The sequence below is a fragment of the Passer montanus genome, unplaced genomic scaffold (assembly GCF_014805655.1).
Source record: "Passer montanus isolate IOZ18808 unplaced genomic scaffold, ASM1480565v1 scaffold1, whole genome shotgun sequence".
Classification (NCBI taxonomy): Eukaryota; Metazoa; Chordata; class Aves; order Passeriformes; family Passeridae; genus Passer; species Passer montanus.
In genome coordinates this window covers 22,703,545-22,716,944 of record NW_024356504.1, presented here as the reverse complement: position 1 = coordinate 22,716,944, position 13,400 = coordinate 22,703,545, and the positions used below count along the sequence as shown (strand labels likewise).

Here is a 13,400-nt window from a genome sequence, read left to right as displayed (position 1 = left end):
GCTGGTTTATTCCATAAACTATATCAAAAAAATCTTAAATCTGATTTGGGGCCTTGTGTGCTGTAATAATTAAATCATTCTGAAGACTTTGAAAGCTGGCTCATCCATTTAAAAAAAAATCAATCAAGGACGAGTAAATCACAGTGAAGAAGAAGAGTAAGTAAAACTTTCTTTTGTATATTGAAGCACATTGAAATATCTATGGGAAAAGCATGGGGGTGAGGAGTTGTTTGATTTTAACCTTTGTTTTTATCTAAAAAAAAACAGCTTCAAAATTTAAATGTAACTTCATGGAATTACCTTTTCTCACCTGCTTTTCGATTTCCTTGATTTACTATTCCCTGGTATCACTCCCTGCTCTTTGAAGAGAGTCCTGGCAAAGGTCAGCAGTCAATTAACCATCAATAAACACCCAACATGAGAGTGACAATTTCGGGTTGCCTGAGCTCCCATTACTAAACCAAGCAACATGTTAGAAATCTCATAACAAAAGGCATAAAGTACTTTGGAGTGTTCTGAACATAAATATAATGCTACCTTTAAAGCAGTAAGTATGAAAAATATCAAAGGAGGTATGTAATACCAAGTTTTATCATCTATTGCACACGTATATTGATTTAACCGAGACACGCTCACTTATCTACAAAGCAAAAAATTGGGTTTTAAGTACTGTACTTTGCAAGACCCTTAGGGCACAATAACATTACTGTCATCATTTACTCTGACTTCCCTGTCTCTCATTTGATCCATCCCCAGTCTTCTCAAAACATTGCAGCTCTGCTTCTATTTCTGCCACCATGCCAGTGCCCTTGGCTGGGTGGCAACACTGTAATTATACACGGGTGACATAAAACACAGGCAAAAACTAAAATAAACATAAACACGCACACACAGGCACTGACATCTAAGCAACATATTTAACACTCAGACACATGGATAATTTCCCCAGTGCTGTGCAGGCAAGGATGTACTCAGGGTTTGGGGAAAGTTGTTTTGCACACTTCTCATGTTTAAAACTGTTTGGGGACAATCCTAAAAGAAAGATCATCTTGGCATTTTGCAGAGGAATGCAGAAGATAGAGGATTGATATTTCCTTAAGAGAAAAGTGGGATCAATAACAGTTAAAAGTTTGGATAAACCCTCATTACCAGATTCCTACAACTTCAAAACGAATCCAAGTGAGCCTCCTGTTAAATGCAGACACAACCTCCAATCTGCAGAATCACAAATTTCACACTAAGAACGTTTTAAATCAAGATACAGCTATACAGAGGTTATGAAATATTTAATGCCAATTGAAAAACAGATGTACTGAGTTAGTTTAACTGAAAATACTGAAGTTTAGATAAGTTACTCTAGTGATATACCATACACATGTAACACAAAGAGCTGCAAACAACTCACTGAAATTCATTTTCACTTCTGTTTGGATATAGCATTATTTTATTAATGCAAGCAAGAATATTAAGGGAATGACAAATAAAAACTTGTGAGCACTATAGGTAATAACATAACTTCCAGAAAGTTTCTAGTGTTTAATCAGTAAAGCCTCCTTTTAATCCTTGTCTGTAAAAGCTCTAATTCTGGACCCCATCCAGAGAGCTGCTTCAAAACTCTGCAGCTAATACACATCAAAATTTATTGAATGCATAGAAAATTTAAAGTATAGAAATAATTTTTCCTTTATCCAGTGTCTCCACTGTGAAGATCTTCAACAGATAAAAGTGTTTATTTTGCTTAGAAGCAGATGAGTGATATAAATGTAACTAATGGGTCAAAAGATGTTAAAGATGTCACAAGTACTGAAGTTTTCCCTTCAGCAGCTTCAAACCTGTGAAAGTTATGATTATAAATGTCACCATGTAGACAAGTAAAACATGCCTCACATGTAGGTGGATATTATTACACTATTGAAATTTGAAGGTCTTTGGATCTCAGGGGTGACAGAATAAACCCAAAAAGACACGAAACAGTGAAAAATTTCAGGTGGTAACACAATAAACACCAGATGTCCCCTGGATTTAACCACATGGGTGGCACGCCCAGTCATGTTTCATATTTCTGTTGACTTATTCAATGGGTCAAAAAAGTCTTAAACAAGTACCTACCTTGCACATTTAATTTTTAAGCGTATTGAAAATATAATGCTTTAAATGTCAGAATTTTTCAGAGGCATACAGCGTGAACTATTCTTGCAAATGAAGCGTAGGAACACCTTTAAAGCTGCTGTTGACTAAGCCAGGGAACACGAACCCTTCATTACCACTTAATTCTGTACAGGGTATAAACACAGCCCCGAGCTCGCTCGCAGTTACTTGGGCTGTGCTGGTGACATCAGCCCCTCCCCAAAGCTGAAAATCTGACAGCACTGCTTCACAGAGCTGTGAGGAGCTTTTAAACAGATCCTTGGAAAATAATCCAACGACCAAACAGCAAATGTGTTGCTCAAGGTAACTCAGGGAGGTTGGCTGGTCCTGTCCCTGGGATCAGCTGGGTACCACGGCGCACACGCTCTGCAGCCTGGGCCGGCTCCTCTTTGAACATATGCCCTTTCAAGTGAAATTAATCACTCTCTTTATCACTCCTGCAGCATCTGGAGCCATAATCATTACCCAACTGCTGGGAAAGAAATGAAACCACTAATCGCACAGGGAGCAGGGCTTAGCGTTCAGAGCAGGAAAGTTTTTATTAAGTTCTCATTTGAAAAGTGATTTTTCATGGCTGGCCTTCCAGGACACACCACACAAAAGCTGGATCTGCTTCAGCAACTGTCTACAACTCACCCCCAGCATACAGAACCAATGTATTTAGAACCACTATAATGAGGGTTTAACATGCTTTTCCAAACTTAGCTCTATAATCCTAAATCACTATTACACGCAAGTACTGCACGGAGACACATTCAGCCATGAGCTTTAAAAGGTCTCTGGAAGAAGGAACTGCAGAACTCTGCAAAGAGAGACCAGACAGTGCCTCTGGAATCACACCCTGCTCTTGGACTGGTCTCAGTCCAGGCAAGCTGAAGCTCTGACATTCCAAACTCCTGCATTAAGTGGTTATTTCATCATATCTATCCACTAACTGGGGGTTACTGAATTAAATTATGTCAAGACTATGGAAATAACCTGGATTACCATGAAATATCCCTTCCAACGTCTCTATTTCATGTTCCCAGCATTTGCCATGCAAATTTTTGAAACTAAGAAAGAATGCAAAGAATTTATTTTTTTTTCTTTTTGAAGAAAAACAATAAAATGATAATGGCAGGACTATTCTCAAAAACAGCAGCAGAAAAAAAATCTAGGGAATAAGGGTATCAGAGGGCAGATTTCCCAAACCTCATGAAGGGTCCCTAGAAAGAGTCAGCAGCATAACTTGCATACTGAGAACAACAACATGTATTTTAGGGATTTCTAATACAATTTTGTGTTATTTTTTACCCACAACTGTGCTCTACACAAGAGCTGCATGAAGAAGTGATTACCCTTATACACTGAAGCCATTCAACTAAGTGGCAAAGTAAAACCCTTAAGATATACTTATTTTAAAAAAAACCTGCAGGGCTCTGAACAAGGGCAGCAGAATAATTAAATCTAGTACTCCACTAAAACAGGCTAAAAAAGTGATCATCCATTTTTAATGCCATGCCTATACATAACAACAGAAATCTTTCCAACAGCTGCATTCAATTAAAAAAAAATTAACCCCAAGGAAAAACTACAAAAACATCCCAATCTGTTTTTCTTGCCACTCACTGTGCTTCTTCTGTGACTGAAATATGTACAACAATACAATCCAACAAAGTTGAATGAAAAGTACCACAATTCCAATAATAAGCTATCTTTTTTATTTTTTAAAATGAACTATTTAAAAGAAACACTTTTGCAGATTTTCCCCTGTGACCCCCAGCTCTGTTCCCATAGTAACTATTGAGGAAAGAAAAGGATGAGAAGCCTAACATACTTTTCCCCATACCAACAAAAAACAAGAAAAAGCACCTTATTCTCAAAAACCATTATTCTCAAGAAGAGAAGAGGGACATTAAAAGATTAGTGTGAATCTCCTGTGTAATCTAGTTTAAACCACCACCTACTGAACATCTGATGCTGGTTGACAAAGATGTTTGCTAAAGCAGGCAGCCTTACTGTAAAAGACCTGCTGAAATAGTTTTGCAAGCCCAACAATAACAAAATGACCAGGCACATGCTGCAGAAGCTCCCACTGAAGGCAGCCAGGCTCAGCACTGCCTCTGCCAAGGAACTCCTACTCCAGGCACATCAAGTGTTAATTTCAGCACTTATTTCAGGGTTCTTTCAGTTCCTCCTCTGCTTGCCTTTTTAGTTGGACTGGTACTCTGTGCTGCCCATACTGCTTGCTGGAGTGCTTTTCTAGGAAAATGTAATAAGCCAAGGATTCCCTTTTTAAGCAGTGCCACCAAGAACCTCCCTCTGCTGTCCACAGCTCCTCACAGGAAACCAGAGCTAATAAACAAGCCAAGTTTTACAGAGGAGGAAAAACACCAGCTTATGCTTTTCTGTAGCTCTAACCAGCATCCCAAACTCCTCCAGGAGCTATTCCAACATCTCTGATGCTGGCTGGCACTCTCTGTGCCACAGGTCCTCATCCATGTCCCATACACGGCACTTCCAGCCCAGTGGGATTAGGACAGGACCCAAGTGGGAGTGCCCTGGCATTTATCCAACCCAACAGCAGACCTCAAGCAGCATGACTTATGGCGTTCCAACATAAGAAAGCTTCTCCAGCTTTTATGGAACTCTTCTAGTGCACATTTGTCTTGTTCTCTGCCAAACTGTTCCAACATAAGAAAGCTTCTCCAGCTTTTACGGAACTCTTCTGCTGTACGTTTGTCTTGTTCTCTGTCAAACTCCCCAGTATTTCCTGGCTCAGGACACAAATATGAAACTTGAACACCAACTTTGAAATATCTCACCCACCTAACCATGAATTGACCAACCCCTGCGAAGGGTCATAAATTGAGGCAACAGGAGCATCTCCACAATCCCAAGACAAGCTGGATTCAGCTGTTGAGAAGACCAGACCAGATGATAATACCAATATCAGAAGTGGAATAAGATGGCTGGAGCAGCAGAACCACATGTAATAAAATTTTGAGATTCATGGAACAGAAGAGTGGAAATGTGGATAGGAAATTGTAAGGAATAAAGAAGAAAGAAAACCAAATATTTATCAATCTGAAACAGCTGCACTTCTGTCTGAGGAAATGTGAGATTAGCTTTGAGGCCACCCTTAAAGCCTCTCAAATATCAGTGACTAATATCAACCAGCATTTTAAATTTTGCTCCTAACAAAATTTTGCAAAACAACTTCCTTTGAATCTTCAAATATTATTATTTTTTAATGTTTTGTAAAAATAGAAGCATAATTTATACTGTCTCATAAAATATTATTTGTAAGTAATTCCTTCAGACAAATTTAGAACTTTTTTATTTAACTCACTTTTTTTAATGGCTACACAATGAAACTATGCCAACACATTAATAACAACTACACTGCTTCAAACAAAACTGTTCATTAAAATACTTTTTTTTTTCAAAAATTACTCTGAGATATTTTAATCCAGACATTTATAATTCCAATCAAATACAGTAAAACATCAGTAGGCGAAATCTTAATTGAGATTTGATATAATTCTGAGAAGCAGTGCTAAGAAAAGATTTGACCAACCAGTTCTAAGAAATAAGTTTACTCACAGGGGTCCAGAAGTTTGGCATCCTCAATTCATAAATACATTAGCAGCAATGACCAAAAGAAGAGATTACTTAAATTTAAGACTAGTCTGGCTCAGGAACAGAAGCATAAACTGACCATGAATAAAGTAAAGGTAAAAATAAGATTTCACATTTTAGAGAAACTTTTCATTATCAGGTTTATGGCAGCATCCTGGTTATTTTGAGAACAGAACTTTATAGTTGTTTTTTTAAATTTCTAACTGCTTCTGCATAGTGAAGATTTTTTGAGTCATACAAAGTTTGATCAAATCAAGGCTAAATTTCCACTTCAAAGTTTCAGCATTTCAAACTCCATCCACCAAGGCAGTGTAAGAACAAGCCACAATTAGAATGCTTACCACACAATGAGAAGTTTGGAAGCATCTCATACACCACAAACCTTCCAGACACCACACAAAGATCACTAAAAAGCCATTTGTGCTTCATTCATGAGCTGTTGTCCCATCAAACAAAGAAACCACTTCTTCATTTAGGACAGATAATCACACTTCATTTTGTCGAGCTTTTGGAATATTTCACTTGTTGCAGAGCTATTTTTGAGGCTCCTTTCAGCAGGTTTGAGCTGCAATGTCCTTTGAATACCTGGACTCCTTTTAACATTTGGTGTACGTAGGTAAAAGCTTGTCTTTTAAGACATAAGGTCAAAGGCACTTCCAAACCAGCACTTGACCTTCATGAAATTACAATCTTGAGAAAGGCCATTTTATGGCAGTATTATCAGAGAACAGAGAACAAAAGGCCTTTTTCATCATAGCCAGGGCTGGCTCACCCACACTCACAGGTGGTTCAAAGGTTCCTCCACATTAGAAGCTCTTCTCTGAAAAGTTCATTTTGTCCCTTTTCCAATATGGATTGTTTCAGAAGAATGACTAAAGATCAAAACCCATCTGCTAGCCCTATTTTAAGGACAACTTTCAAATACAGGTAGTAACTCCAAAATTAAAGTTTTCACATGTTCACCTCGGGCAGGAGTACTTATGGCTCACACACCTGGCTCCCGAAAGCCCCCGAACTCCAGACGTTTAATGGTTTCTTCCTCAGGTAAAAATCTCTCTGCTGTGATCAGAATCATTACAAACCCATTTCCCAGTCTGATACTTCACTTTCAGTGCTCTTCCACTCATATCAGGGAGTACATCCCTGCTGGGCTAAATAACCATCCTGATTCCTTTTTTCTAGAGCAGGAAAACTCACTGAGACACAACATCTGGGTTTCTAACAATCCCCTCCTTCCCTTCCATAGCAGACAGAGGGTTATTTCCATGATAGATAGCATTTTTACCATTATTAAAGAACCATTTTTCTAAAAATTAGGGCATTTTCATCCTAGAAAAAACATTTTTACAGTATTTCCCTCATTAAAAAATAAACCCATGTCATGGCTCTGAGAGCCTTTTATGGGCTGTGTCCCTTATATCTTGCATTCTGTTTGTATTTTGGGGGAAACAGCACATGCCTGGGGTGTAAGTTTATGGAGGAGCTGAAGACACCAGCAGTGAAGGGAAACCAGAAACCTGTCCATGAGCTACAAAAGAGGATCTGGAAAGAGACACTCCAGCACCTTTTAATCCTAATTATCAGCCCCTTCCTGTGAAGCCTCCAAAATATTTGCATGTGTCTTACACTAAATACTGATTTTTGAACTAAATTTTAGAGCGTCACTAAAAAAAATAAGAAAAAACAACTAGAATTATGGTGTGGACTCACATATTTGTCAATATTCTACACATAGTTTTAAAAGCCTCAATGGCTATCACTAAAACATAGGCATACTGGCATTGCAGAAATTCCAGGAACTCTTAGGACTACTTCAAGTGTTGGAGAAAATTAATGTGGTGAAATATTCAAATTGCTAATTGGAAACTGCATTAAATACTATTAATTTACAAGAATTTATATCCAATTAAATTTAGCAAGTGCAAGAAAATTATCCAGCTATTTGATGCTGCTGAGTTATTTACCTGGTATGATTATTGTTTTCATGTTTAGTGACCACTAAATGAGTATCTGACAAGAAATGTCTGGAAACCAGAAGACACAGGGCACAGATATTAATTTGTAACTTCTAGAAGCCAAAAGCTGAAAATAAATGGTTTTAAGACGGGTCACAAATAAGCAACATGCTAGTGATAGCCCTCTGAATAGCTGAGGGAAGAGTATGTATAAAATTACCTCAACATTGCCAAGTTCTCATGTTTTAGAATTTCCAAGCCTGGGGGTTTTTTAGATGCAGTGATTTCAGTACTGTTGTTTTCCCCTAGACCAAGACCACCAAGCCCAGAATGAAAACGTACAAGTCTTCATTAGACAGTGTCAAGGATTTAGCTAAAAAAAGTCTGTATTATAAACTGCAGCAATTATACGATTTTTTTTCCTTTTCCCCAGCCCCATCCATATTAAGGATGCCTCCCTGGATTTGTGTGTGCTAGGAAAATTTATTTCAGTACATATAAATTCATTTTCATAAAGTCAGAGCTTTCAGTAGCATAATCTTATTTAATTATAAAGCATGACATTTCAATAAGAAGTTGAATTTCTCCCCAGCAGGTAAGTAACTTGCCATGCTTACAACAGACAATTCAAGATTTAAAAACAGAACAGATCATCCCCTTTCCCATTATGGACTGCTCATTTCTCATCAGATTGTTTTATTAAGAAAAAGGACACCAGCTGCAGGTTTTCTCTCTATTGGAATGGATCTGCTCAGCTTTTATTTTAAAAGTTACTTAATTTTAGGTTCACTTTTATTAACTTCTATTATTTTGTATTGGGCACAAAAGTCCTCAAACTATAGGATAATTCTTTATACAATTATTATACAAGCCACAGGTTTCAACAGGTCAAGATCTTCATGATCTACAACCCAGAGTTATTTTATTATTAATATCTTACCACAAGGGGTTATGTTAACCCTTCTGTCTCTCCAAATCCACCCATTCCATTTAAGTCACCACCCCCCTCTTCACAAAACACTTCCTTTTAATCTTCTGGGAGACCTTTGTGAGTGCCTAATCATACCTGAAAAACCTTTTCAGTTAAGGTATGAAAATGCTCACAAAACCAAGCCACATATGCCATCCTGACAGCAGACTGCCATTTACTGCCCACTGGGTTATTTCTCAGAAAAACTGCAAAAACACAAGATTCAGGATTTAGAAATGCTGATGCTTCACTACTACTGCAGGGGCTTCACAAATTATACTTAGTTTCTCAGCAAAACAAAATGTTTTGGGTGAACATACTCTTAATTTCAACTTGGAACTAAACATTTGGGCCTTAGATGTAACTTTTAGCTAACTTTCAACAAAATACTTCAATGGGGAAAAAAAAAGGTAGGGGGGTAATGCTTACAAATATTGGAGAAAAATCTTTTTTCCTCAGTTGGGACACTGCACTTAGCTGGAACTCACAAGGTATTTTCATTTGGAAAACATATCAGTCAAAGTTGTTTTCTACCTCATGCCACTCCATAAGCAGACAAAGCACATCAAAATACTCTTAGGATTTAAAGTTTTTAAAGTGACTCTCGAGAGACCAGATATTTTTAATCCACTGTGGGAGTCACAAGAACTGACAATTTTCTTGCGCATCTGGAAGAGGAACCTTAACAACAATCCTATTGTGAGCACGGTGCCCACACAAACCCGGGCACCAAATTTTTGTAGCTCTAATTGCATCTGCCCCAGGTGTCTTTGAAGCATTGAAAGCTCCTTATTTTCATCTGGAATCATCAAGTCAAATTAAAGTTTTATGATTTACAATGCACAGCCCTACTGACTGAAGAGAAGACAGCACTGAAGGCTCTAATTTGTCTTAAGAAAACAACTCTACCTTTCAAAGCTTGTTCAAAAATCATGTAAATAACAGTGAATTGGAGAAAAGAGAGTCATTGTTTATTTCCTCCTTATTTCACATGCTAGACAGTGTAAAGAAAAAGTCTTTAGAAATACAGTATCATGCTGTACTTTACCAGCCCTTCCCCGGATTCCCATACTGGCAGCCTGGCAAGAAGTTTGTGTTGATCCTATGAGAAGAACAGGAGTTTTCCCAGAAAAAAATGCTTCATTATTCCATTAATTCAGCCTATTACCTTCTACAGAAATGTAATTAAAAAATAAATAACCAAAATACCAAAGAACCTCTCCAAAACAAACAAAAAAAGAAAAAAAGAGGGAAATTATTTTTCCATCACATTTAATCACTGTGTTGCTCAGTCACAAAAGGCCAAACCTCAAAGGGATCCTGAGCAATAAAACCCCTGGTTCAGTTCAGTATTTTTGATTAAGCACTTTAAGTAAACATTTCCCAAATTAACCAATCTTTCCATTTCATTGAACGTTCTCTGCTGTGTATTGTATTTATTGCTACAAAACAAACATCTGACACACCACGTTTGGCTGTGTGCAGCTGTACCACCCCAGCTCCCACCCACCCACTCCAGCACCAGGAGTCACAGTGCTCCCAAAGCACCTTCACAGCTTTCCACACCTGGTACACAACCAACCTCTGCATCTCCCCAACCTGACTGAGGGACAGAAATAATTCACTACATGCACCAATGGAATTACAAACAGCTCGACCAAGAGCATGGACTTCTGACTCAGTTCATCCTGAGAGATGCTGGTGTGTCCCTTGCATACAAAAATTAAAAGAAAATTATTAAAAATTTCAAAGAAAGCAACATTAGGATAATAATCCAGTAAAAATGCTCTTAGATGAAAAGCATTAAGGAGTCCAGAATTATGCTCTGGGTGCATAATTGCAAAAGACATGTAGATTACTAATGTCAAACACAGATTAACCTCCTGTTTTTCAGAATAAAAAAAAAATAGAACAGAAGACATTATCAGACTTTTAAAACTTATTATTGAACTAAAACAGAATGGAGAAAGGACATGTCATCCTTCAATACAGCAAATACCTAGTAGAGAAGCTAACTCATCTTTTTCCTACCTGTTTTCCAGACAAACTGGTGACCTCTCCTGGCTTGCAGATCAGCTGTTTGCAACATTAAGAAAACAAACAAAAGGAAGGGCTTCCCCAGGCTCTGCCATGCCCAATGAGGAGAAACCCAGTTCTGTTGTAGAAGCATAATTCAGATAATTCAGTCTCTTGTATTCCTTGGTCCTAGAATTAACAAAAAAAAAAAAAGAGAGAAGGCAAGTCTGTTACAGGTGCTTCACTTGGAGAAGAAGAAAAGAAAAGGAAGAAGGGAAGAGGGAAGGGAAGGGCCAGCTCCCAGAGGACCTACAAAAAAAAAAAAAAAAAAAAAAGAAGGCTTGTTAAAATATTTAAACCACCAAGGCAACAGGCCTCTGCAGAGCTGATGAGGAAAGTCTGTTACAGGTGCTTCACTTGGAGGAGAAAAGAAAAGGAAGAAGGGAAGAAGGAAGGGCCAGCTCCCAGAGGACCTACTGTTCCATCCTACAAAGCCACTATAAATGTTTCTAGCAGGCTTTTAAGAGAAATCTGCCAGTGCCAATAAATGGCAAGGGATCCAGTGGCAGCATGGTTGTGCCTTCTTTTCTCTATTAGCTTTACCAGGAATGTTATCTTGATCTAGGCAGGCTAAACCAAAGTGAGAATGGATTCCATGTACAAAATCCAGCTCCCAATCCATGCCCTACATTTAAGATTCAGGCCTGGAAGTGTTTTAGCTCCAAACCCTGCGTAAACATGGGATACACAAGAGCAACACCAGAAATGCAGCAGGAAAAGCAGGGAAATAGGAGTTGCTTATTAGCACATGATGGACCAGCTTGAGAGGGAAAACCAGACACTACACAGGCATTTCTGTGGAATTTGGGACACTCATACAAGTCCCTTTGGATCTTTGAGCTCCAGGTCAGCAACCAATTACTCCAGAGAGGTCTCTCTGACTAAGGGATTTTAATTAAGCTCTCCAACACTTCAGACAAATACCAGAGGCACATTGTGAATGAGACTGGAGTGGATCAAGTCCTGCTGCTGCAGCAGTTTTACACCACACAATTCATTAAGATAATCACTGAATGGTGCTGGAAGCAAAGAGGAATATTTCTCTGGGTCTCCCATACAAAGCAGGAGACCAACTGCTAAATGCCAGCTTCAGCAAACACCCACATTGTTTATATACTACAGAAAAGCTCCAAACAGTGGAGATTGAGAAACTCATACAACAAAATAAAATCTTAAAAATTCCTCTTCAGTCCAGTAATTCCAATTTTTTTGTCTCTCATTCCACAAGATGACCAACTAGACACTTAGGCAGACTTTACACGAATTTCAAGTTATTTTGGATTCATCCATATTCAGGTAGGAACAATTTAGAAATCTCAAAAAACATTCACATCAAACAAGTGTCTGATGTAAATTTACATATTAATTTTTCTGATGCAACAGCTTTTGTATTTATACCATGTATTTATACCATACTTAAATTCTCCACATAGTTCTACTTATTAGTGATTAACCCTACTTTTATAGGTAAAAATGTCACATCTGTACTTGCATAAGGATGGAGATAATACCTGTCTTCAAGATTTGTCTTCACGAGCATAATCTTGGTGATTTTCATTAAAATTATCAGTTATTAGAAGTTCAGTCCAGAAAATTCTATTACATTCCTAACCTCATGAAAAGCAACATTGTCATAGCACATAATACACAGCATCATTCTTGATAAGAAACTGAAGATAAATCTGGAAATTGTATACACTGAATATACAGTGGAGCTTTTAATTCCGGGCTGTATTCAAATTACTTTGAAACAGTTTCTATCATGATAAATTCATGCAATTACATTTAATCAGATATTGACTAAATACAGTGGGAGATACAATGTAATATCTGTTATCTGGGTTAGCTCATTCCTGCAGCAGATTAGCAGCAGCTCATGTACAACATAAAACCCATCAACCTGACCAAATAAAGTTACATGGGCAAAGGACCACATCTATGCTTTGCTCATGTCTTCTGGGTTAATTGTATTCAGAATTCACATTTAATTCAGAATGCAACCCACCAAGTCCCAACACCCAGGCAATGTAACACAGACCACAAGAGGAAGCACACAAGCTCAGAAATCTTGAGCATCATTCAGAAGTCCAATGCAGCAGTGAAGTCCTGGGGTGTGGGGAAGAAGGGCCCTCAGAAACCCTGCAATTCAGCATTTTTTGCCCATCAGGATGGCTGCTCACCTCACACAGAAGAGCTGAGGAGGAGCAACTCGCCCAGTGCCTTCAGCATCGCCGTCACCATCTATGACGGTGGGAAAACACAGTCACCAGCTTTCTGTCAAGGCAAGGAGAAGGAGTTAGTGACACTGGCTCAACTCCAGCTCTGTGTGCTTCACATACAAAAACACAAAACCAGGGAAGAAATTCAGATGCTCAGGTTCCAGTACTGGAGGGCAGCCACACGCCCAGCCCTGTGCAGACAGCCCTCACTGCACCTGCAGGGCAGCTCTCCAGGGCCAGAAAATGCCATAAAACCACCCAAACCTAAAGAGGCAGGGGCATTAAATGGGCAAATCCAAGGAAACCTCAGAAAACAGCTGAAAAAGATGCTGAGGTTTTTAATGAAGCACAAGTAGTGCCCAGGAGCTGCTTTCTCAATGCACTGCCTTCATCTCAGCACGCAAAGGGTCA

At 38.5% G+C, this 13,400-nt stretch overlaps 1 protein-coding gene across 3 annotated transcripts in view; it reads right to left on the bottom strand.

Annotated features, from left to right (window-relative positions):
* THSD7B (thrombospondin type 1 domain containing 7B) overlaps positions 1-13,400 on the bottom strand; it is a 299,219-nt gene that overhangs the window by 230,969 nt on the left and 54,850 nt on the right. For all 3 annotated transcript variants that reach the window (XM_039702274.1, XM_039702266.1, XM_039702283.1), the window contains exons 2-3: positions 12,951-13,044; positions 10,726-10,899 (exon numbers count right to left, since the gene is read on the bottom strand). In XM_039702274.1, coding sequence (XP_039558208.1) covers positions 10,726-10,864 — 139 coding nt within the window. In that variant the 5' untranslated portion in view covers positions 10,865-10,899; positions 12,951-13,044. The remainder of the gene's footprint in view (positions 1-10,725; positions 10,900-12,950; positions 13,045-13,400) is intronic.